At 42.1% G+C, this 24081-nt stretch overlaps 1 protein-coding gene across 5 annotated transcripts in view; it reads right to left on the bottom strand.

Annotated features, from left to right (window-relative positions):
• Nucleotides 1-450: 450 nt before the first annotated feature.
• The window catches only part of LOC113016706 (uncharacterized), a 91870-nt gene continuing 68239 nt past the window's right edge, over nucleotides 451-24081 (bottom strand). The window contains exons 1-9 of one of the 5 annotated variants that reach the window (XM_080301820.1): nucleotides 9120-9281; nucleotides 5012-5254; nucleotides 4178-4767; nucleotides 3704-3883; nucleotides 3195-3335; nucleotides 2873-2927; nucleotides 2559-2712; nucleotides 1277-1487; nucleotides 451-1232 (exon numbers count right to left, since the gene is read on the bottom strand). In XM_080301820.1, the coding sequence (XP_080157946.1) occupies nucleotides 1340-1487; nucleotides 2559-2712; nucleotides 2873-2927; nucleotides 3195-3335; nucleotides 3704-3883; nucleotides 4178-4767; nucleotides 5012-5213 (1470 nt within the window). In that variant the 5' untranslated portion in view covers nucleotides 5214-5254; nucleotides 9120-9281 and the 3' untranslated portion in view covers nucleotides 451-1232; nucleotides 1277-1339. Of the gene's footprint in view, nucleotides 1233-1276; nucleotides 1488-2558; nucleotides 2713-2872; nucleotides 2928-3194; nucleotides 3336-3703; nucleotides 3884-4177; nucleotides 4768-5011; nucleotides 6441-9119; nucleotides 9282-24081 lie in introns of those variants that run through there. The other 4 variants (XM_080301819.1, XM_080301821.1, XM_080301818.1 and 1 more) reach the window with 4 other exon arrangements.

Genomic DNA, 24081 nt, shown 5'->3' on the forward strand with positions numbered 1-24081 from the left:
TACAGACTGGTTTACAGGTTTATTCATAACTACACTGTTAAAAAAAATTCCGTTATAAAACGGAAAAAGTGCTGGTAATTAATTACCAGCACTTTTTCCGTTATTGTACGGGCACTTCCGTAAACCTTAAAACGGATATTTCTGTAGATTTACCCGAGTTTTTCTGTACCATTGACGGACATTTCCGTCAAACCTAAAATGGAAAATTCCGTATTTTCCATAAATTTCGGCGTTATTGCACAGACAATTCCGTAAACCCTATAACAGATATTTCCGTAGATTTACCTGACTTTTTCTTTACCATTTACGGACAGTTCCATCAAACCTAAAATGGAATATTCCGTATTATTTAAGTACTCAATCCATACCATTTACGGACACTTCAGTCATCCTAAAATGTTTAATTCTGTACCATTCTCTATACCGTTTACCATCAATAAAGCACAAATGTAGAATCACAGCAATTATTTATTTCCTTTAACAGCTGCCAGTGCTTTAAAGTGATTTCACTTTTTGTGGTGAATGATTTGCAATATTTACACTACAACCATTAAAACATTCAGAACATCACCTTCACATTCAGAGAAATTTTACATACATAAACCAGCTGTTTTCTCAAAGAAGTACAGCCATGTCCTTTAACAGGGAGATGCCAAATCTAGCAACTTTTTAGCATCCACAGGCTGACAGGCATTAATAACAAATTGATTTGTTAAAGACAATGACAAAATAAGACAATAAAACTGCCAGCATTGCTGTTGCTGTCTCACCTGTCAGTGCAAAATGAGGAGCCCCCTCCAGGAGGATGCAGAAACCTACACCTCCAACTCCACATATCACACCGACAGGCAGAGCTCTGCAACCAGTGGCTGACCTTTCTACAAAAAACAAATAGAACATTAGAAGTATTACATTATACAACTTTTCTATAAAACATCAGTGCAGCAATAACAACCATGACCTTAGAAGGATGACTGTGCAACATGCCATAAAGAGATTTTTAAAACTCTTAAAACAACTTAAAACTAAAAAAAAATTAAAACTTACACCTTCAACTCCACAATGACAGGAAAAGCTTAACTGGAATGACAAATATCGCCCACCTTCCCTCCCCCTTAACATGGGGGATTTGAAACTGCAGCATGTGTGTTGTGGGCATCTAGTTAAAACATCTGAACTCACCTAATACTGTAAAAATCTGTAATTCTACTCCCAAGCCCCATGTTTTTGGATTTGCCTTTGTGTGTGTGTGTGTGTGTGTGTGTGTGTGTGTGTGTGTGTGTGTGTGTGTGTGTGTACATTCAGTCCAAAAAGGTATTTTCTGAGCTCTGAGAACAGCTCAAATGGCCCATTCAGATTCCTTCTGCTTGCATTCAAATTCCTTCAGCTGAGAAACCAGCTTGCACACCTGTGGAGGAATGAAGTGCCGTTTCTTCCCCTTCTTCTCTGCCTTGGAGCCTCGCTCAGGATTGACCCCAAAGAAAACTCTGAGGGAAAAAAAAAAAACAATAGTGATATGCAGACAAAGTTTGCACAGTTCAATAAAATCCTACATTTGTTTTCTTCAATATGCCCCTATGTGTGAACCTCTCTATCATTCTAGTTGACCATCTGTCTAGAACCCAATGTTGTTGTGGTGCTGGTGCCAGTGGCTAAGCTCTCTTCCTTTGTCTTTTCAAGACACATGCATTCACACTGTGCATATACAGAAATGTTTGCAAGGGTGAGAAGTCTGCTTATCACCAACACATGACAGCATGCATCCTCAATGTGTATGCAGGGATATTATAAATGCACAGAACACAGAAGGGGATAGAAAACACAGTTGACATTGTCCTATCAAAAGGTGTAACAGCACATTTGAACACGGACTGTCCTGGGGGTTATTCAAACATGGAGTGGAGAAACTGTGACATTCAGTGCACGTTACACATCAGTACAAGTATTAACATTTGGGCATGAATCCACTATGTAGTATTTTTTAAATTAATATGTTTAGTCTTTCCTTCGGGGGGGGGGGGGGGGGGGGGGTGTCCCTGGAACAACATATTTTGAGTTTGGGGTCTGCAGCCAAATAAATTTCAGTTTGTGTGTCTTTGACATGAAAAGGTTTGACCACCACTGACATAACCTGGTCTCAGGTGCTAATGGTTTTAAAGAGATAGCTCAAACGAATTTTGTGTCAACAAACCATTCTGAGAAAAATATGTTTTTGCTCCATTTCCCAACTGGAATCATGTTATGTTTGTTTTGTTATTGATTGACTTAGGACACTATTTAAAGCAAAAAGCATGTTACCTGCCCTTTAAAAAGATATGACACATTTATTCCAACAATAGTCTTCAACAGGGAGCTACAAAATCTCTGAACAAATCCATATTCAGGGGGATCATAAGCCAATAACAGCTGATCTAAAAGCTCACAGCATGTGACGACACATTTTGAGCTTGTACATCTCAGACAAACGGGTTTAGTGTAGATTGACAAAAAGCAGGTCAGGTGCAGAAAGGCACGGCAAAGTCACATTTACAAAGTATTTCCAAACAATGAGTGCTTACCTTTGCATGAATTCGAGAGTAAAAGCCATCTCCGGTGGGTATTGGATGTTGCAGACATAAAACATGGAGAAGACGTAGCTCAAGGCCACAATGGGAGAGGTGATGTGGTCATTGACAAGTAACCCATCAACAGCAATCTTGAATTGCTGGTCACCTTAAACACAGATAAAAACCATGTACCATTTACAAAAAAAAAAAAAATCCTATATTTTAAGGCAAGCAAAACATTTCTTTAATAAATATGACACAACAACAGCTTATAACAACAGCTAACAACAGCTTGCTGGGATACAAAAAAAGATTTAACTACAAACCTCTGATTAGGATGCATGGGGTCACTGGGAGTTCGACTTCAGGATCTGCAGAGATCTGTTTTGGTGACAGACATGATACATGAATTAATGTTTCCAGTACACACAAACCTGCTGGCAAATTGACTATCTGCTAGTGTCTTCATCAGACAGAGGTAGCCATTATGCAAAAACATTAATGTAAATAGTTTATAGATAGAGAGTTTATAGAGAATATCAGCAGCACAATTAGGGGAATCTATACTTCCTACTGTGGTTGGTTACTTGGTTCACCACTGGATGCAAATAATTATCTTGCACACAGTTTAAAATCTAAAACATCTACCTCTTTTTTGTGGAAGAGTTTATAAGAGTCTTCCTTGAAGTATTTTGAAATGCCACAGATGAGCTGTATTGGACCTTCGCCCATCTTCATCCCTTTGGAGTCAAGGAAGTCATTGATCCCCTTTTCTTTTTTGGAAAGTTCCTGTTCAAGGTTCAAGGTGTTAATTTTGTACAAGTACATAAGACTAACACTCATTTTCGTTTGGAGCTATGGAGAGAATTTTGAAAAAAATAAAAATAAAAATGAATTATTTCATTTTCATTTGCAACCTGTTCTGTTTTGATCTCAAATGTCCTGCTTTTTTGGTTGTCACTTCCTGATTTTTGGTCTCAAATCTATTCCATTTGATTGTTCATCCAAGTTATTCTATTTGATTGGTTGCCAGTTTATCTTTTTTGGTCTCAACTCTCTTTTTGGTTGCAAATCTTTTTCTGATTGATTAATAAAGACAAAATTCTCTCCATATGGAGCAGCACAGCACAATCATAATAATAACAATAACAACACACCTGTGCCAGCTTGTTTTGTACAGAGAAGCCAAGGAGTTTAGATGCATGATCAAACAGGTGAGGAACTTCAAACAGGAACGGCCACTCGTCCTTTACAACGGCAATAGTGGTATCATCATCGTTGAGGATTTCACGCTGAATGGGATATGTTTCAGTCATCAATTTTCGAACAGATGACTCCTAAAGATATGAGGCAGTTAGACAAACAGTCGAACAGTTAGTCAAACTAACCAATTAAAATAATAAAACAGGGTATCAATTTCAATTGACTATGGGCATAGTGATCTACAGACGATCTACAATTTCACAATGTGTCCTAAATTGTACTTGGACCCAGACCTTATCGCATTACTCCTGCTATATACTATTGCTGTGTGAATGGTTGTATGTCTAGATGGTGGACTGTAGGAACCGAATTGCTCTTCGAGGATTAATAAAGCTTTCTGTATCTGTAATGGATGATTGCAGACCCACCTGAAGATCCTGGGTTTGAAAGGCACGTTTCAACTCATCTCGTTTAGACAGCAGGTCTTCTCTACACACGGCCCCCTCAATGATTGGATCCCACGCCACACATCCATACAGATCTGAATTCCTGGGCCTTTTCTTTGTTGAATTTTCACCCCCTGCTTGCCTCTTCAGTGAGCTTTGTGGCCTCTTCATATTTTCAATTCTGTGTTCCAGCTGACGAAAGAGAGTTTCAGAACCATCTTTTGCAAAAGGTTTGTTTCCAAACGGCTCTGTCAGCTTGAAGGAGGCAGGATATTGTCCTACAATCATACTGGCGAGTTCCCTCAGCTTTTGTCTACCAGGTCTTCCTGGGTGTTTATGGAGGTAATCTTCAGCGACGATCCGAACCATCTCTCGTCTGTCTTTCCCCATTATGTACTTTTTTTCACGCAACTCATCCATGACTTTTGAGGGAAATTTGTGCCATGGTACAGAATATGCGTCTTGGGATGGGGAGTCGGCTGTCTCAGGTGGTGTTGAGGGCAGCTGAAACCTCTGTGGTTCAGGTGTTGATGAGGGGCCAGGCCGGGTGAACTGCGGTGGAGTTTGTGAATCTATGGATGACATGACAAACATCTCCATAAATTAAACACATCACAATTGTTGCAAATCAATTAATACATTGGTCCTCAATGTCTAGTTTGGGTCAACCAGGAATACAAATGGACCTAATTATGAAAACCAATTATAGAGTAATTATTGCCATGTACAGCTGATGGCAACTTTTTTTTTGCATTTTTGGAATAAACCTTTGTAGTTTCAGAAAACTTGCATTAAAACAGAGGGGCAAAAACTCACCTGCTTCCAATGCTTTGACAGCTCTGACGAATCTTTTGCACTGAATGAATGGCAGAGTGTCTTTAATGTCCTCCGGGTCCACAAGGCTCAGGTCATCTACAGAGAGAACTCCTAATTCCTCCAGTTTAGCCATGAGTGTATCCATCTGATCGCTACTGAGCGATGGCATTGCTTTCTTGACATAGTTTTTCACAAGTTCCATGTTGGTGTGTGTTTAAGAGGAATGAGCCACCGAGTACCTCTCTGGTAAGAATAAAGTGGATGATAATCAGCAAGTTTGTTCAAATCATGGCAACTGAACAGGTCAGAAGCATTTTCATCAAGTTCATAGAGTCCAAGCTCAGGTATCCAGCTGGCAGTTTTCCCTCGAAGCAAAAGTAGGACAGTAGTTTCATTTTTTACAAAAATGCTTGCTATTTGTCCTAACTGCAGTAGTCCTTTTGTGTAGCTCAGTAAGACCAGCATTCCATTTGCATATGTAGTGCCTTTAACCTGCACACTCTCTGTGACAACTGAGTTACTTGAGTTCAAATCAAATTCTCCAACCACTGTCTTTATGTTCTGGTCATAGAGCTCTGGATAGAACCGTGTTGAGTCCGAGACACGAACCTGGGAACGAAACAAGGTACCACAAGACTGATAAGCCTGAAGCAACTGGTGCCGTTCAGCCAGAGACTTGGTTACATTTATGAAGTTCTTACTTGCTCTAATGCACCTTTTAAAATAAGAATGTTTTGATTCAAAGCGCATTGTCCAAGTATATATGAGTGGGCCAAATTGTAAAGTCAAGTGTGCATAGTGAAGCAGATAGTGGTGTTTTGGTCTAAGTTGAACTCTTGGAAACAGCTCTTGCCTCAATTCCACATACAGTTCAATCAGTCCCTTCATGAAAGCAATCTGCAACTCTGAGAGCCGAGGTGCACAGACAAATTCAACAAGCTCCCTCAGAAGTAGTACAAGTCCCCATACTTCATTATCAGCATCTTCAATTGTGTCATGCACCAAAACAGGCAAGAATTTCAAAAGCCACCTGTTTTGGGCTGCATGTCCTCCAAGCCTGGCTCCTGTAGTGGGAATAGTGTTTAGCTTGTCGCTGCTTTCACCAGGAAATGATTTGATTCTTTCATTAAGAACCTCATAACTGAACCACTTTTGTGTTCTGATTAAGAACTGCAAAAACAATGCCAAATCATAATCTACTACCCCCTCAAACAGACCATGAGCTAAACAAGCTGGTAAGCCTGGCTGACACACATGAAAGTTGGACAGTTTGTTGAAAACACTGTCACATTTAACACCGTGATGAGTGTGTACTTCATTGTTACTTTCCAGAAACCGCACAGTCTCATTATGATCAGCTGGATTTCTATGAGTGAAAACTGTGAGAGGGTTCGACTGAAATTCACTTTTTGTTGCCAAACAGTATCTGCAGAAATATTGAGCTGTGCTGAATGTTAGATTTGTATTGTTGATTGTCATTTATGCTTAGAAATATTTACTTATATATGCTTAGAGTTTTGTAATTAGTTGTAGATTGGTAGAGGTTTTGATCCTTGATAGTCTGCAAACTTTGTGTGTATTAGACAGCACTTTGGGAGCATGAGAGGTCATACCGTGTCTTATTGTTTTATGGTAGGATTAACGTAGCTACGTCTGTTCTAGTCTAAGTGCTCTTTGTTTAGATGAACTGCAGGACTTCCTCACCGTGTTATCTAGGATGAACCATCTAGGGTGAGGGGGAGGCTACCCTCTTCCTGACCAAGGATGTTTGACCCTTTGATCAGCCACACACACACACACACACACACACACACACACACACACACACACACACACACACAGGCAAGGTACTCTTTGTTTGTATGTAGACGTCGTATGTTAATGAACCTATGCATATTCATGTAACCTCAATAAAAGGACAGTGTTACGGGAGGACGGACGAGACCAACTGGAGTCAAGCGGTTGTCCGGTTCTCTCCCGTGCACGAGTAACATGAAGAACTTTGCCTACTTGCGTCTTGCTTGCAGTGTAATTATATTGTCTTAACGTTCCAGCGAATAGGTTCAAGCTACAAACCTATCACTGAAATTTTCTGTAAAGCCACCAATCATGTGGGAGCCCAGATTATCGCCCATTATGCACGCAACAGTGCCTTTATATATTTTTCCATTGAAAGATATGCCCCTTTCCTCCAGCTCACACAAGTCTGACACTAGCTTATTGAAAATCTTATCCATTCCAAAGTATTTGCAATCTTTCTCTACACAGAGTAATGCCAACTGTATCTGATCAACAGTTGATCGTTGGTGTGGATGAAAATTTCCAAGTGTGAAGTAGACAGCCAATACTTTATGCTTTGTCTTGGCAGATCCGAGTGGATTAGCCACCTCAAAAGCATCCTGAAAGAGCATTACCTTTAAACTGTCTGGGTCTGAGGAAAACATGGCATTGGATTTGATGGCCCACCCATCAGTGACATCACACAGTACATCATCTTCAGAATTTGAACTAGGACTGTGCTGATCTAAACCTTGCTGTTTCAGAATTACTTTGAGGGTTTCCAGTATTGGGATGTAATGATAGTGCCTCTTCTGGCCACTGCGATTGCGTCCAAGAAAAACTTCAACAGGTTCAACATAGTCATAGTGTGACTTGTAATATTTCAGCCTCTTGTGTTGCGTAGTTAAATGACCCTTTTCATGTAATGCCTTGTGCATAGGGCTCTGCTCGTATATACTATTCCCAAGAGATGTTACAGTCTCCTTTGGAACACCATACTGCCCCAGTTCACAGGCTAGTGCATCCACAGTATATTCCTGTTGAATATCACTTATAGTTCTCATTTCATTTGCTATTTCTGTTATTGTGGAGGCTGGAACCAAATATTTTGCCTGTAAACCCAAGTAAAACTGAGCAAGACTCTCTGTGAAGTTGTCTTTCACTTGATCACTGCAGAAATTATCACTTTGTTCTGCATCAATGTTAAAACTTTCAGGTTCTTCAGGTGATCCTTCACCTTGGAAAGACCGTTCTGTTAGTTCACATATATGAACTGGGGCTATCTTGGTAACATCCCACCCTTTATGGTATCTGGAAATATGCGTTAAAAATGATGACTTTACATTGAATGTCTTAGAACATCCATCAAAGGGACATGTTACAGTCAAACCCTCATCTATGTGACCACTCAAATGACACTTTAAAGTTTTAAGATCATCATATTCACTGCTGCAAAAATTAAACAAGCACCTTAACTGTACAGACACATTACAGTTCCATGTTTGTGTGCTCCTTCTGTCTACATGAGCTCGTGACATATGCACAGCAAGGCTACTGTATGTGTTAAACTTCCTTCTGCAATCCCTATGGCCACATAAAAAAGATACATTATTATTATTTCTGTGTGTTCGGCAGTGTTTCAAGTAATCAGTCGAAGACCGAGCGTTAAAGCCACAAATGTTACAAGTCAACATTTTTAAGAGATTGAATTTGCCAATTGAAGGATAGCCAGAATCAGAACAGAATCAATATGAAAACAATAAATTTATATCAGCACAGTGAAGCACATTCACTTTTCAGGTACCTTCAAATAAGTAATCTGCGTTGGGCTGCATGGGCCACTCTCTTTGGGCTGCAATGTTTTCTGCAATGAAATCTGATTCTACTTAACTATCACCCCTTTTAATTATTACCATGTTCAGTTGCATGCTAACGTAACACAGCGAGCTATAACAATACACACATGTGGCTAATTTACACACACACACACACACACACACACACACACGCGCGCGCGCATCCAACTTATGGGCTAACGTTAACTTTAGTTGGGCAAAAAACAAAATAACGCAAACCCCACACATTCAAATGTTACCATGAAACACACACGGCTACCAACTGACTATCGAGACCAAATTTCATGTAAGAGGGAGGGAAAAAATGGTTTTTGACGTACTTACGAAGCGCAGGCGGCTGGCTAATGCTAACGCAGCTAGCAGCAAACGTCCACTCACATACACACCACTACCAACTGCCTATCGAGACCAATTTAATGTACGAGGGGGAACAAGGTGGCACTCAATTCTCATTCTCATTCCACACAACCAACCTGTTTCCAACTTTCCTTGTGACTTGCAGAAATTTAGGTAGGCACTGACCGCACTGAAAGTAATGGCGTCGGAATATTCTGGGTGGGGGAGAAAATTCTGCCTTGCGCAACAGCAAACTTTCCGTATTTCGCAAAACGGAGCGAATCCGTAGCAAATCCACGGTAAAGGGACCCCTAAATTTACGGATTTTTTTAACAGTGTACATATTATTAAGCATTAGTAAGATATTACTAATAATGAATTAATCATTTGTAAAGCTTTGCTTTTTATTAGTGTTCAACTTATAAAAAATAAAATAGGTTGTTAGTGAGCCTTTAGACTTTGATGGAGCTGCTATTTCCACCTGATTGACAAACATGACTGTCAACATGTCCTGGCTGTAACATCACATTTACCATAAAAACACAATACTATACCCTTTTCAGAAAAGACAGTAAACAAGCATTTTTATCTGTGTCTCAACTTTTTCCTTATTTGTAAACTGGTAATCTGGTTTAAATGTCCACATTGATGATAATATGCAGCTGTTTCATGGCCTGAATGTCACACAAAAGTACAGCGTTTTAAGGTAACATAAGACTTTATTGATCCCCCGGATAGGAAATTTGTGCGTTTCCTCAGTTCAGGTACAGATAGCAGAAGAAAAATACAAATAAAATACAAACAAATACAAAATAAGTAAGATAATACACTATGTACAACAGTAGCATACACAGTATGTGATTATGGATAGAGGGTTGTGGAAATATGCAAGACATAAATTTAACTATTCTACCACTACTATTACCATGCAAGTAATAGATATACAAAATAATACAATACAGCTTTTTTTATATAGCACATTTAAAACCAGAGGTGCGCCAAAGTGTTTCACAAAATCCAGTAAAAGCAGTAATAAAATACAAATAAGCTAACAGGTGGAAGACATAAATTAACCAAGCAAACAAAGTAAGAAGATATCAAATTAAACTGAAAGGTTAAAACAATACAAAACCTTGTCCAACAAAACAAACGAAGAGGGGTTGCATGAGGGAACACTGAAAAGATGCATACACTAAACAGCCGAAAAGGCTAAGCTAAAATAAGTTTCCAATCAAGATTTAAAAGTCTGGATCAAATCAGATGCACGAATAGCTTGTGGGAGACTGTTCCAGAGGTTAGGTGCAACTGAAGCGAAGGCACGGTCACCTCGGGTCTTCAGCTGTGACCTAGGTTGCACCAAGAGGAATTGGCCTGATGATCTCAGTGCTCTCCTAGGAATATACAAGCTGAGAAGATCAGTAAGGTAACTAGGCACGGTATTATTTATTATTTTAAAAGTAAGCAGTAAGGTTTTAAAATCAATGCGATATTTAATGGGAAGCCAGTGAGGTCAGGGAGAATTGGGGTAATTGACTCAAACCTACCAGTTCCATTTAAGAGGCATGCGCTCAGCTTGCCTGCAGACATGTCGTAGAGCTTGTGTGGAATCATTTAACCAGGGTTGGGAGCAGCTACTAGGTCGTTTCACTTTTATTGGGGCCACGGAGTCCAGCATAGATGAGCATGTGTTACATAAAGAGTTGGCGAAACGACTAAAGAAGGCAGATTTTTAAAAAGCAGCCGAAAATTCAGCCACTGTCTAAGAATTGATTTTATGTACAAGATGTCGATGGCCCTCAAAGTTAAGATCCGTTTTGCATAACTTAGCATTAAAGATGACTGGAAAGTGGTCGGAAATTCCAACATTGCTAGTATCCCTAACACAAATGTCCAAACCATTAGAGAGAACCAAATCAAGAGTGTGACCTTTGGAGTGAGTTGGACCATTTACCCACTAAAGTTAAAAGAATCAGCTAAGGCAAGGAAATCCTTGGCAAGCAGATCTTGTCTTTACAACAAATATGAATGTTAAAATCACCAGTAATAAGAACACAATCATAATTTAAGCAAAGAGATCCTAAACGGTCAGCAAAGTCATAGATAAAAGACTTTAAAAGATTATATTTCAGGCGACGGTAGATCACAGCACAGAGTGTCGGGGGGATTTCTAAGTGAACTTCTCAAACCTGATTCTTCTACGGAACTAAAGGGCTTCAAGTTTCCCATACGTTTGGATCGAGATCCCAGAGCTACCCAGAAATCCCACGGAAATGGTGTAAAAATGTGACCATCTGTAAACAAGCATGTCTGCCTGACATTGCGCTCCTCTCTGTCTTTGAGGCCATTTTATCTGTCGAGGGAATTCCCACAGATCAACGTCACCGTTGTTTACATCCATCCTAGAGCGAATCCAAAGAATGCAACTGACACTATCTCCAACGTTATCCACTCACTACAATCTCTCTCTCCTGAGGCCCCTAATATTGTTCTTGGGGACTTTAATTGCTGTGACTTGACGAAAACATTGGGCAGTTTTTATCAGTATGTGAACTGTCCGACACGCTTCAATAAGACTCTGGATATATGTTATGGTTCCATAAAAGATACATATACATCTGTGGCAGGCCCCGCCCTTGGATCCTCGGATCACAACACGTGCATCTCTTGCCAGTTTATAAGACTGTGCTGAGGAGAGAGAAGGTGAGGAAACACCACATAAAGGTTTGGAGTGATGACGCCTCTTTAGCCCTGCAGGGCTGCTTTGACTGTACAGACTGGACGGTGTTTACAGAATCATGCAGAGACATTAATGTACTCACTGACGTTGTCTGCAGCTATATCTCCTTTTGCAGAGATATGATTACTCCTTCAAAAGTTGTGCATTTTTTCCTAATAAGAAAACCATGGTCTTCAAAAGCTCTTATGAGGCTTATTCGTGAAAGGAAAAAAAGCTTTTATTAAAGCAAATATCTCAAAAGTTAGAGAAATTAGGAAGGAGGTCAGATCAGAAATTAAAAAAGCCAAAATAAAATACAACGATAAGGTAGAGTCGGAGATGGGTAGCAATGACTTAAGGGTTGCCTATGCAGGCATGAAACACATGACTGGTCATTGTCACAGTGTCTGTAATAAGATAAGTCTCCCTGGTTTTAGTTCAGACTCTCGGTTAGCCAATGAGCTGAATAGATTTTATTTGAGATTTAATGATAATTATAATTTTAGAAACACAGTGGATTTCTTAAAAGAGAGCACCAGAACCCTCCCAGCTTTGTTCTTTGATGATAAAAGGGTGGAAAATCTTTTTAAAATGACTAAGACTAATAAAAGTCCAGGCCCTGATAATATATGTGGCCAGGTGCTTAGAACATGTGCTGAGCTATTATGCAGTATTTTTTAATTATATCTTTCTTTTATCTCTTCAGCAACAGAATGTTCCAGAGGTATGGAAAACATCAATTATTTCTCCAGTCACTAAGACCACAAAACCTACATCATTAAATGATTTTAGACCTGTCCCTTTTACATCTTTAATGGTGAAGTCCTTTGAAAAACTTCATCAAGCTTTTCTACTTAGAAAAGCTTATCGACCCACTACAATTTTCATACAGGCCTCGTAGAGGTGTTGATGATGCAGTGGTCACTGTTGAATTTCCTATATCGCCATCTTGATGGCGCCAAACCTCATGCTCAGCTCTTATTTATTGATTTCTCTTCAACTTTTAATAATATCCAGCCACATCTTTTAGCTGATAAACTTCTTAACCAGTTTAAACTTGATTTTAATCTTGTTGGTTGGATTTTAGACTTTTTAACTGACAGATCTCAGTGTGTGAGAGTAAACAGCTGAATTCTTCTACTGGCTCACCACAAGGATGTTGTCTCTCTCCTCTACTATATATTTTGTACACTAATGACTGTCGCAGTATATAGGCCAATAGGCATTTCATTAAATATGCAGATGACATTGTAAGCCTCCCTCATGGTGAAGAGGATTCCCATGGGCCTGTTGTTGATGAGTTTGCTTCGTGGTGTGATCAGTCTTTCTTAAAGATCAACACCTTGAAAACCAAGGACATGGTTATTGACTTCAGGAAGACATCCTCCCATCCTGCGCTAACAGTGGTAAATGGTGTAACCATTGAACTGGTGGACAGTTATAAGTATTTGGAGCTTGTTCTTGATAAGGGTCTGCCATTTGAGTCACATCTTGCTGCTACAGTGAAAAAGGTTAAACAAAGACTGTACTTTTTAAGGAGGTTGAGAGGTTTTAATGTTTCATCTTAAATGATGACTCTTTTTTATAAAAATTTTATTGAATCTGTTTTAACCTTCTGTATCATTGCTTGGTATGGTGATATGTCCTCGAATAATAACACCAGACTTAGCAATCTGGTTAAAGTGGCTGGTCAGATTTCAGGGAGGTCTGCCTTGTGGACTTTTATAACAGGCAGGTGCTGAAAAAGACAACCTCTGTCTTGTTTTGTTCAGATCACCCTCTCTTTAATGATTTTCAACTGCTTCCATCAGGTCGTTGTTATAAAGTCCCGGCACTAAAGACAAAGAGACAGATTTTCTTTTGTACAAAGACAGATAAACTTCAGGTCTCTTATGATAGGACTAGCCGCTCGAATATGCAAACTGCTGCTAGAATGGCTAAGGCATCTTTTCTTTCCAAAGTCATTCTGGCTAATGGTCACAACCAGTGTTGGTCAAGTTACTTGAAAAAAGTAATCAGTAACTAATTACTGATTACTTCCCCAAAAAAGTAATCCCGTTACTTTACTGATTACTTATTTTCAAAAGTAATTAAATACTTAGTTACTTAGTTACTTTTTAAAACACGATTTACAACCTGAAGAGGTGATAAAGCGATAGATCTTTCAGCCCAGTTCTACTTTTTCTGCATAATCCATCATACAAAATGTAATCAAATGGAAAAGTCTCTTTTTTTTTAACTTGTTTTATCAGTTTTAATCTTTTAACTTTATGCATCAAGCAAAAATTTAATTATATGCAACATTCTCTGACTTGAAGAAATTAGTTTAACATTTAAACCTATTTTCTACACATTCCAGCACATAAAATAAAATATTTTTTGTGTTTACACTCACTCTTTCAAATAGATGCAAGTAAAACACAGCAGAAAATAAATAAAGTCAAAGACTCAGCGGTCCTGTTGCTCTATTTTCACCTGTAAAGCAGGACTGCGGTAGGCGGAGGTTTACCCTGGTGCAGGTGTGCCGCGGTCAGTTGAAGAATCCGCGAGTTTCTCTGTGAATTTCCCATTACGTCGTTGCGCACTCGGTGCTTGCTTGGAAGTTTAGGGGTTTTTTTCGCTGTAAAAAGAAGTTTTCTTCCCACGCACGATGGACGCTAATGTTTTTGTCACTTTTTATGGAATCAAACTCAAAGTAAGGTCAGTACTTCCACGCTTTAAACGCTGCACGCTCATACTCTCTCCCACAATCGATATGTGATCCATTGTTGATCTTCACACAGCTGTTGTCACTAATGGCGCACTCGCTTACGTCACTGTCGTGAGACATTCTCGCAAAAAAATCACGGTTTTAGTAACGCAGTAACGCAGCGTTAACGGTAATCTAATTACCGTTTTTGCAATAGTAATCCCTTACTTTACTCGTTACTTGAAAAAAGTAATCAGATTACATCTCTGGTCACAACCTCCGTATGCTATTTAAAATTTTTAATTCTGTTGTTAATCCCTGTTCTGATATGCCTTTACCATATTCACAAGCTCTTTGTGAGCGTTTTCAAATTCTTTTTTTAGATAAGGTTTCATCTTTTACATTTTTCCCTTCGTCTGCTTCTTGTCCTTTTTTTCCTCTGAGTGTAATTCAACTTTTTATTAATTTGAGCCCGTGTTACTTTCGACTCTGAAGCAGTTGGTTGATCAACTGAAAAACACCAATACTGTGTTTGATATTCTCCCATCACGCATTGTTAAGGGCTGCTTTGATGTAATTGGACGGAGCATTCTATTCTTAATTAATTTTTCTCCACTCTCTGGATCTGTCCCACTGGCCTTTAAGCATGCTGTAGTCCAGCCTATTCTGAGAAAAAAGAATCTTGATTGTTATGATCTCTTGAATTATAGACCAATCTCTAAGCTTCCTTTTCTGTCCAAGATCCTGGAGCGACTAGTTCTTTCTCAGCTTCAGGCGTATTTAGACGCGAACAACATTGCCGAGAAATTTCAGTCTGCCGTTAAGCCAAGGCACAGCACTGAAACGGCCTTGCTTAGAGTTCTCAATGAACTTCTTGTAAGCACTGATTCTGGACTTTCTGTGGTCCTGGTTTTATTGGATCTTTCCTCGGCTTTTGATATGGTGGATCATAACATTCTTCTACTAAGACTTGAGCATACTGTGGATATTAGAGGCACTGCCCTTATGGTTTAAATCTTATCTCGCTGACAGGTCATTCTCGGTTAATTTGGGCAACTTCTCATCTTCCTCAATACCTGTACGCTGTTGTGTGCCTCAAGGATCTGTATTAGGCCCTATTCTCTTCTCATTATATCTGCTCCCTCTTGGAGCAATTTTTGGAAAGTATAATATTGCCTTTCATTGCTATGCTGATGATGTACAGATTTACTTTGAGACTACTGATGATCTTGCTATGTCTTTTCATTATCTTCGTGAATGGTAATTGGTAAATGGCCTGTATTTGTATAGTGCTTTACTTAGTCCCTATGGACCCCAAAGGGCTTTACACTACATTCAGTCATCCACCCATTCACACATACATTCACACACTGGTGATGGCAAGCTACATTGTAGCCATAGCTGCCCACTGACAGAGGCGAGGCTGCCGGACACTGGCGCCATCGGGCCCTCTGACCACCACCAGTAGGCAACAGGTGAAGTGTCTTGCCCAAGGACACAACGGCCGAGACTGTCGGAGCCGGGGCTCGAACCGTCAACCTTCTGATTACAAGACGAACTGCCAACTCTTGAGCCACGATCGGCCCGAATGCATGCGTAAGGTTAAAGATTGGTTCAAGAGTAATTCTCTTGTCCTGAATAAAAGGAAAAGGGAGATTGATAGATAGATGTTCGATAGTAAAATCCCCCGCGACCAATTGTGTGTTGCTCTGATGCCTTTTGCTAGCTCCCCTTCAGTCTTTTCTTCATTAAGTTGGAGGAAGTTGTCAGCCATCCAACCTTTGATGGATTCTAAGCACTCGTTTAGAATCTGCAGCCTAGAAACATCTTCAGGTTTAAAAGAAATATATAACTGGATGTCATCTGCGTGGCAGTGGTAGCAAATGTCCTCAAAGGGGCTCAAAATATGTTGGAGAGGAAGTAGATATATTAAAAACAATAAGGGCCCCAGCACAGAACCTTGTGGCACACCATAGGACAGGGTCGTGGAAGATGACCTGTACTTAGAGACCACCACAAAAAAGTATCGTTCATAGAGATACGAGGAGAACCACTCTAAGGCAGACCCAGATACACCAACCCAGTATTTCAGCCTTTCAAGCAAAATGTAATGGTCAATGGTGTCAAAGGCTGACGTGAGGTCCAACATTAGGAGTACAGAACATTTTCCTGCATTGTTTTGCAAAAAATATAAAAGCCCAATAAAAAATTACTTACATACAAGGATGGTAAATGGCCTGCATTTGTATAGCGCTTTTCTAGTCCATAGGACCCCAAAGCGCTTTACACTACATTCAGTCATCCACCCATTCACACACACATTCACACACTGGCGATAGCAAGCTACATTGTAGCCACAGCTGCCCTGGGGCGCACTGACAGAGGCGAGGCTGCCGGACACAGGCGCCACCGGGCCCTCTGACCACCACCAGTAGGCAAACACGGGGTTAGTATCTTGCCCAAGGATATTTGGCATGCAGCCAGGGTGCAGCCTGGGATCAAACCACCGACCTTCTGATTAGTGGCTGACCTGCTCTGCCACCTGAGCTACAGCCACCACAAGGATGGCTAACAGCTGAAGTTCAGCCATGATGAAATTTGAATGTACAGCACGAACTACAGCAGTCTTTCTGATGACTTTGATTGTCACCTATATTACATAATATTGTCAAAACTCGATTTCAGGAAAACCACAGGATCTGAAGTTAATCACACAAACTGATCACAGTAAGACACACTTCACATAGACCTGCTTTGACATAATTTTCGAACCCCTCAACATATATTTGGATAAACTCTGCCCCAGTGTTGGCTAATAGAGTCTGTCAGTGCGCCCCAGGGTGGCTGTGGCTACAATGTAGCTTGCCATCACCAGTGTGTGAATGTGTGTGTGAATGGGTGGATGACTGGATATGTAAAGTGCTTTGGGGTCCTTAGGGACTAGTAAAGCGCTATATAAACACAGGCCATTTACCATTTAGAGTGCCATTTATATGTTTATTAGTTATTGCTGTTGGGTAACCTGCTCATGACCTGCTCATCATGGAGAGATGTCAACTTTAATTCTTCATTTTTTTCACAGTACATTTTTTGGGGGTAAATTTATAGCAAAAATGCAAAACGTAAAGTGTCTATTTATTACATGACAAGTTTTGAGCTGACAAATTCTGAATCTTTTTTACAACATGCTTGGCATTTAATGGCCTTTACACTAAAGTGAGACAAAAGTAATCCGGCATCACAAGCAAACAAAGATATGATTCATTTTGAAAATGCCCATTTAGGCTGAAATCCGTTGCATTCACTGAAGGTTTAAATATAACAACCGATAACAACAGTAAATGTAATGTGAAGGTCATGTTCACCTGTCAATATGTGACTATAGACCCTGCCATACAAATGCATCAACAGAGAACATAGCTGCAGGTTGCTTAGCCACACTAGCTTTACACAGCTAAATTTATCAAGACAGGGTTTCAGTGCAGTTATTCCTGACACACAAGTTTCTGAATCTCTTCTTTCGCCGAGTACAACTGATATCTCATGCTACAGTTATCCCCATTCAGCACCATTTGTTATAACTGAATGTGTTTCTAAATCTTTGTCACTTTCTTTGACGTTCATACAAATGCATAATAGTATGTAGTTTTGTTTTGCTATTGTGTTTCTTATAATAATGCTTACTTCTGAAACAGCAGATTAATAAATGTGTTTTACTTTATATACATCAAAATCGCAATAATTTACAGATTTTTAATGTTTTTGAAGAGGTCTGTTATTATATTGGCCTAACGACATTAATAGTGAACTTTTGCTGGTACATAGCTATTGACAACTATTAGATGCTTTACAACTGTTGGGTAGTAAATAGGTAGATAACCATAGCAGTAATACGATTTTACAAATCCACAGCCAGAAAGGAGTGCCTTTCTTTGCCATCAGGATAGGATCCAAAATGCAGAATTTGGGGACAAAAACTAACCTTAAAACCAACTTTACTGCTGATTACAAAAACAATAACTAAACTGGAAAGACGCTACAAATCGAAACTAAGTGACACAGAGCAGGGGAATGAGGCTGATCACAACAAGGAACACAAGGAAATGCACAAGATCCACACCGGACAAGAGACTGTCAGAATAAAACAGGATATATGAGATATACACACTGAGATGGTGCAAATAAGCAAGCAAGCAATTTATTTATATAGCACTTTCAGACAACACCCGGGCTGAAAAAAAAGTGCTGTACACTTGACATGCCAAAAACAATACACTGAATGAGTTAAAAAATAAATATAAAATAATATAAAATAATTACAATTAAATTAATACAATAAAATCAGCACATTAGATTAAATTAAAGCAAACGAATTGGGGTAAAAACTGTGTCATAAGCCAAAGAATAAAAATGGGTTTTAAGATGTGTTTTAAAAGTGGGCAAAGAAGGGGTGTCTCTAATGTGCAGGGACAGATTATTCCAGAAATTAGGACCAGCAATAGAGAAGGCCCTGTCCCCTCTCAGCTTCTTCTTGGAATTGGGTACCTCCAGGCGCAGCTTGTCAGCTGACCTGAGAAACCTGGGGGGTGAGTAATGATGAAGAAGTTCAGAGAGTTAAGGTGGGGCAAGACCATTTAAGCATTTAAAAAAAATATTAGAATTTTAAAATGAACTCTAAGATATACAGGCAGTGAATGTAGTGAAACCAGGATAGTAGTTGTGCTCTCTTTTGCGAGTTCTGGTTAAAGGTCGTGCAATAGCATTTTGAACCAGCTGCCAACGAGCGAGAAGGCACTGACTAACTCCAAACACAGAGCGCTACAGTAATCCAAGCAAGATAAAATAAAAGCATGGATTACTGTTTAAAAATGCAATCTGGATAAAATAGGTCTTACCTTTGCCAAGCGCCTTAAATGATAAAAACTGGACTTGACTGTAGCTCTAAATTGAGTGTCCAATTTAAAATCACTGTCCATCAGAAAACCCAAGTTGGTAACAACAAGTTTAAAATGCTCTGCCAGGGGTCCCAAATCAATAGCGGAGGGATCACAAGGTCCGCTAGGACCAACCACAACCACCTCTGTTTTGCCTGAATTATCCTTTAAAAGCTTTAGGGCCATCCAAGTTTTAATATCTTCTAGACATACCAAAAGTAGTTTAAGTGGTTTAAAGGACTCTAGAAGTAAAAGTTATCAGGCCTTATTCCAGTTTTTAAGAGAGAGAGAGTAAATTGCTTGGGAGGATTTGAGGTAAATTTTTTTAGCGAATTTTTTTAGCGACTCCACACCACTTGGTACTGGTAATGCATCATTCAGATGTTTGAAAACCACCAATAAAATTTAGAAGAAGAATAACTCTTCACCAGCTCGTCAGCTAACCACTGTTAGTATTGACAGTTTGTCCGTTTATTCCGTAACACAGGCAAACGGGCCATTAACTCCGGGGAGAGTGCTCTCGTACAACACCTACTTCAGCCCCGTACAGTCACTCTACAACCAAGACCCTGAGTTAAGGATGGCTAGCTGCTGGGCCAGCTACCTGTTAAACCTTTCCACCAGTCCATTGCTTTGGGGGTGAAGTGGGGTGGTGCGGGTCTTCGTAATCCCAAGGCATTCGCACATGGCAGCAAATACCTTGGACTCAAAGTTACGCCCCTGGTCACTGTGGAGGGTCTCTGCTGTTCCAAAGGGGCTGAACATCCCCTCCACTAATGCATCAGCAACAGTCTCCTGATCTGGGATGGCATATGCTTCCGGCCACTTGGTAAAATAGTCCATGTCCACAAGAACATAGCGGTTTCCTCTGTCTGTACAAGGGAATGGGCCCATGACGTCCACAGCTACTCACTCTATTGGAGCTCCTGCTGGTTGCTGCTGAAGCTGAGCCCGGGACTGGTCCTGTGGCCCTTTGTGCAAGGAACGTGCGTCACAGCTGCGGCAAAAGTCTTCCACATCCCTCCGCTGCTGACCACTGAAAGTGGCCAGAGCAAGTGCTCCGATGGCAGGCTTCCAGCACAGCTGACCTCAACGACCTTAGCACCACAACCTGCCACCTCTCCTCCCCCGTGGCAGGATCCTTCCAGGCACGCTCCAACACCCCCTCCTTCAGCCTGAGAGCATTAAACCTAGCCCACAGCCCCCTGGTACAGATGGAAAACCCAGTGACCTCATCCCAAAGGGGTCGCTCCTCCCTCTCCAGCCACTGCAGGACTGGCAGCAGGTCAGTGTCTTGTTCTTGCCGTGCCCTCCACTCTGCTGCATCCACCACCAGAAGGGCCCTGCAGGCGAGCTATGTTGCTCCGTCCATTGCTGTCAGTTCCCGTTCTGTCTCCTCTCGCTTCTCACAGTAATGGCAGCCTGCTGCAGCACACGTGTGGCGAGAGAGGGCGTCTGCGTTAGAATGGTGCGTCCCTGCTCTGTGCTCCACAGTGAAATTGAAGGCCTGGAGCTCCTCCAGCCAGCGAGCCACCTGTCCCTCTGGCTCCCTGAAAGACATCAGCCACTGGAGGGCAGCATGATCAGTTCTGATAACGAATAAAGTGTCTTACCCCTGCCACCACAGCCAGCAGCTCTCGTCGTGTGACACAGTAGCGCCACTCACTCCTGTTCAGGATCCGGCTGAAGTACGCCACCACCTTCTCACCGTCCAGCCCGACCTGCGACAATACAGCTCCCAGCCCCACATTACTTGCGTCAGTGTCCAGGACAAAAGGCAGTGTGGGGTCAGGGGGCCGAGGACTGGGGACTCTGTCAGCGATCTGCGGAGGGTGTTGAATGCCTGCTAACAGTCCTAGGTTCAGATGAAGTCACAGTCCTTTTGCAGCAGGCGGAAGAGTGGTGCAGCTATAGAGGAAAAGCCGTTTACAAACAATAAGACGCCAGTCCTAGGAAGCTTTTGAGCTGTTTCTGGTCTGCTGGGGTGGGCCAGTCAGTAATGGTGTGAATTTTTCCCTCCAAAGTGCTGATGCCCTCATGACCCAGCTTGTGGCCTAGAAACTCCACCTCCCTCCACATGAAGTGGCACTTGTCGGGGTGCAGCTTCAGGCCTGCAGCTGCCACCCTCCCCAACACTTGTGTCAGGGAATTCAGGGCAGCATCAAAGGAGCTCCCGTGTACTAGAAGGTCATCCAGGTAGACCAGACACCGTTGCCGTGGGACACCAGCCAGCACACTGTCCATAAGCCTCTCTCAAAGGTAGCAGGAGCGTTGCAAAGACCAAAGCTCAGGACTTTGAACTCCCATAGTCCCCTGTTGGTGCAGAAGGCTGTCTTCGGTCTGGACTCAGGGGACAGTGGCACCTGCCAGTAGCCAGGATAATCTGACTACTAAATTGAGAGACTCGTCAATCCTGGGAAGGGGGTAAGAGTCCTTTTTTGTCACTTTGTTGAGTGGTCTGTAGTCCATGCAGAAATGCATCCTTGGGCTGTTTTTCTTAGGCACCATCACCACAGCGGAGGCCCATGGGCTGTCAGCTGGCTCTATGATGCCCGCCTTCATCATTTCACACAACTCTCTGTCAGCAGCCTCCTGATGAGCCAGGGGCAGGCGGTTGGGGCGCACTTTAATAGGCTGGGCATCCCTGGTCTCAATGACATGCTCTACCAAGTCTGTCAAGCCAACATCACTTTCTTTCAGGGCAAAAATGTCTCTAAACTCTTTTAGTACCTGCCATAGACTCTCTTGCTGCTGTGGAGTCAGCCCCTCACAGCTCTTTGACCAGATGCTCCTCACTGCTGAGAGCCTCTCCTCCTCCTCTGCTTGCTGCTCTGCTGGCGGGTATGCAAGGGTCTCCGAAGTGGAGGTGGACGCTGCGGCAGATGCCAGACAGACTGGGGGAGGAATAAGTTGCACCTTCTTCCCATCAGGGAGTATTAGGAAGCCTTTGCCCAAGTTCAGTACACCACCAATGGCTCGCAAAAAATCCAGCCCAAGGATGCAAGCGTCCTGCATGTCAGTCACCCAGGCAGCATAAGGCACACTGAGGTCTCCCACCTTAAACTGGAACACTCCCCTCCCTCTAATTGGGGCCAGGTCACTGGTTACAGTCTTAAGTCGCACATTAGTTGGTTGCACAGCAGCTCCGGTTGGGACGACCGGACGACGGGACCCCGTGTCAGGACCCCTGCAATCATCACCGGAACAACTTGGGTCCAGCCCACAGTGATGACTGCACCGGGTGGAAGTGGCGGTGGTGTGGGGATGTCGTTCTCCCTGGCCCGTGTACTCCCACCTACACGGGCCCGTGGGCATTTCCCTGAACCGCTGAGTGTGGCCGGTCGAGCAAGCTGACCATATGGAGCTCTTTAGGGTTCAGGGCCTGCAGGAAGTGGTCCCAAGCTAACTCCGCCTGCACTGATGGTGGCATGCAGTCATACGCCCTCCGGCAAAGACACTCGACTTCATGGGCCGAAATGCGAAGGGGCTCCCCTGGCAATCTGCATCTGTTGTGGAACTCTGACTTCAGCAGCACCGGCTTGTTATACTGCCCAAAACGTCTCTGAAGTGTCCCAACCAGAGCATTATAATCTCCCCTTTGCTCCTCGGTCAGCAGCAGCAGGCATGCAGCTGCATCCTCATACAGGCACAAAGCCAATTGGAGAGCTTTATGTTCCTCAGACCAGCCAGCTGCAACAGCTAACAGCTCAAACTGTTTATCAATAAACGCTTCCCATGGTGTCCTGCCATTGAACTTAGGCGTTTTTATGTTCGCCGCAGCTTGCTGGGCGCCGCCATGTTTGTTTACATCACATGACAGCACGCCAAGTGAGGTCAACTGCGTCCTACCGGAATCACAGCCATGGCGCGAAAAGTTCCCGAGCCTTGTCAAACCTGAAGAAATTCCAGCCTCAGCGCCATTTCCCTCACTCTATGGGCAGGCGAGCGCGGATGAACCTCCCTCTCCTCCGTCTCCTTCTTAATCTTGTCTGGCAACATCCTCGGGTCTCATGACGGTCAGCGTTGCCACCAACAGGGTGTCGGGTGTTTTAGGTGTTTTCACTTCTGACACCAGTGTAACGTTCTTAAGAATCAGACGTTTTGATCTCAGTTTGTCCGTTTATTCGGCAACACAGACAACCCCGGGGAGAGTGCTCTCATGCAACACCTCACTTCAGCCCCGTACAGTCACTCAGCAAGCAAGACCCCTCTCCCCTTCCTGCACACATTAACTTCCTTTTTCCTGCAGCACAACCAAACATGTATCTTAAAGAAATAACAACAGTATGCAGAGATAGCCAACCTGTCACTGTAAAATAACATTTAACCATCGTTACAATACATATCCACATAACAAAACAAGCAACTGGGGTGGGTAAGGGGGTGAGAGGTGAGCCGATGTAGACACAGCCATCTTGCCAAGCGTAGAGTATTAATCCAGTGCTGGGTCTCAGACCTGCTGTCTGACCTCGGCCTTGGAGATAAACGTTCAAAGACGTTTGGAATCCAAGATGGGGGTGAATGAGGGGAAAGAGAGTCATAACAACTTGAGCATCCAAGTGGCGCCAGGTATGAGATGAAGATGGTAGTTGTTTTGGTTAGTGCAATCAAACTGCATCCAATTTTACAGTATGTGACCCGTGGTAGGTACCTATTTAAAATAGGACAGAGCCGTAGGCCAGAGGTGTGGACTCGAGTCACATGACTTGGACTCGAGTCAGACTCGAGTCATTAATTTTATGACTTTAGACTTGACTTGA

The sequence above is a fragment of the Astatotilapia calliptera genome, chromosome 5, assembly GCF_964374335.1.
Source record: "Astatotilapia calliptera chromosome 5, fAstCal68.1, whole genome shotgun sequence".
NCBI classification, from domain to species: Eukaryota; Metazoa; Chordata; class Actinopteri; order Cichliformes; family Cichlidae; genus Astatotilapia; species Astatotilapia calliptera.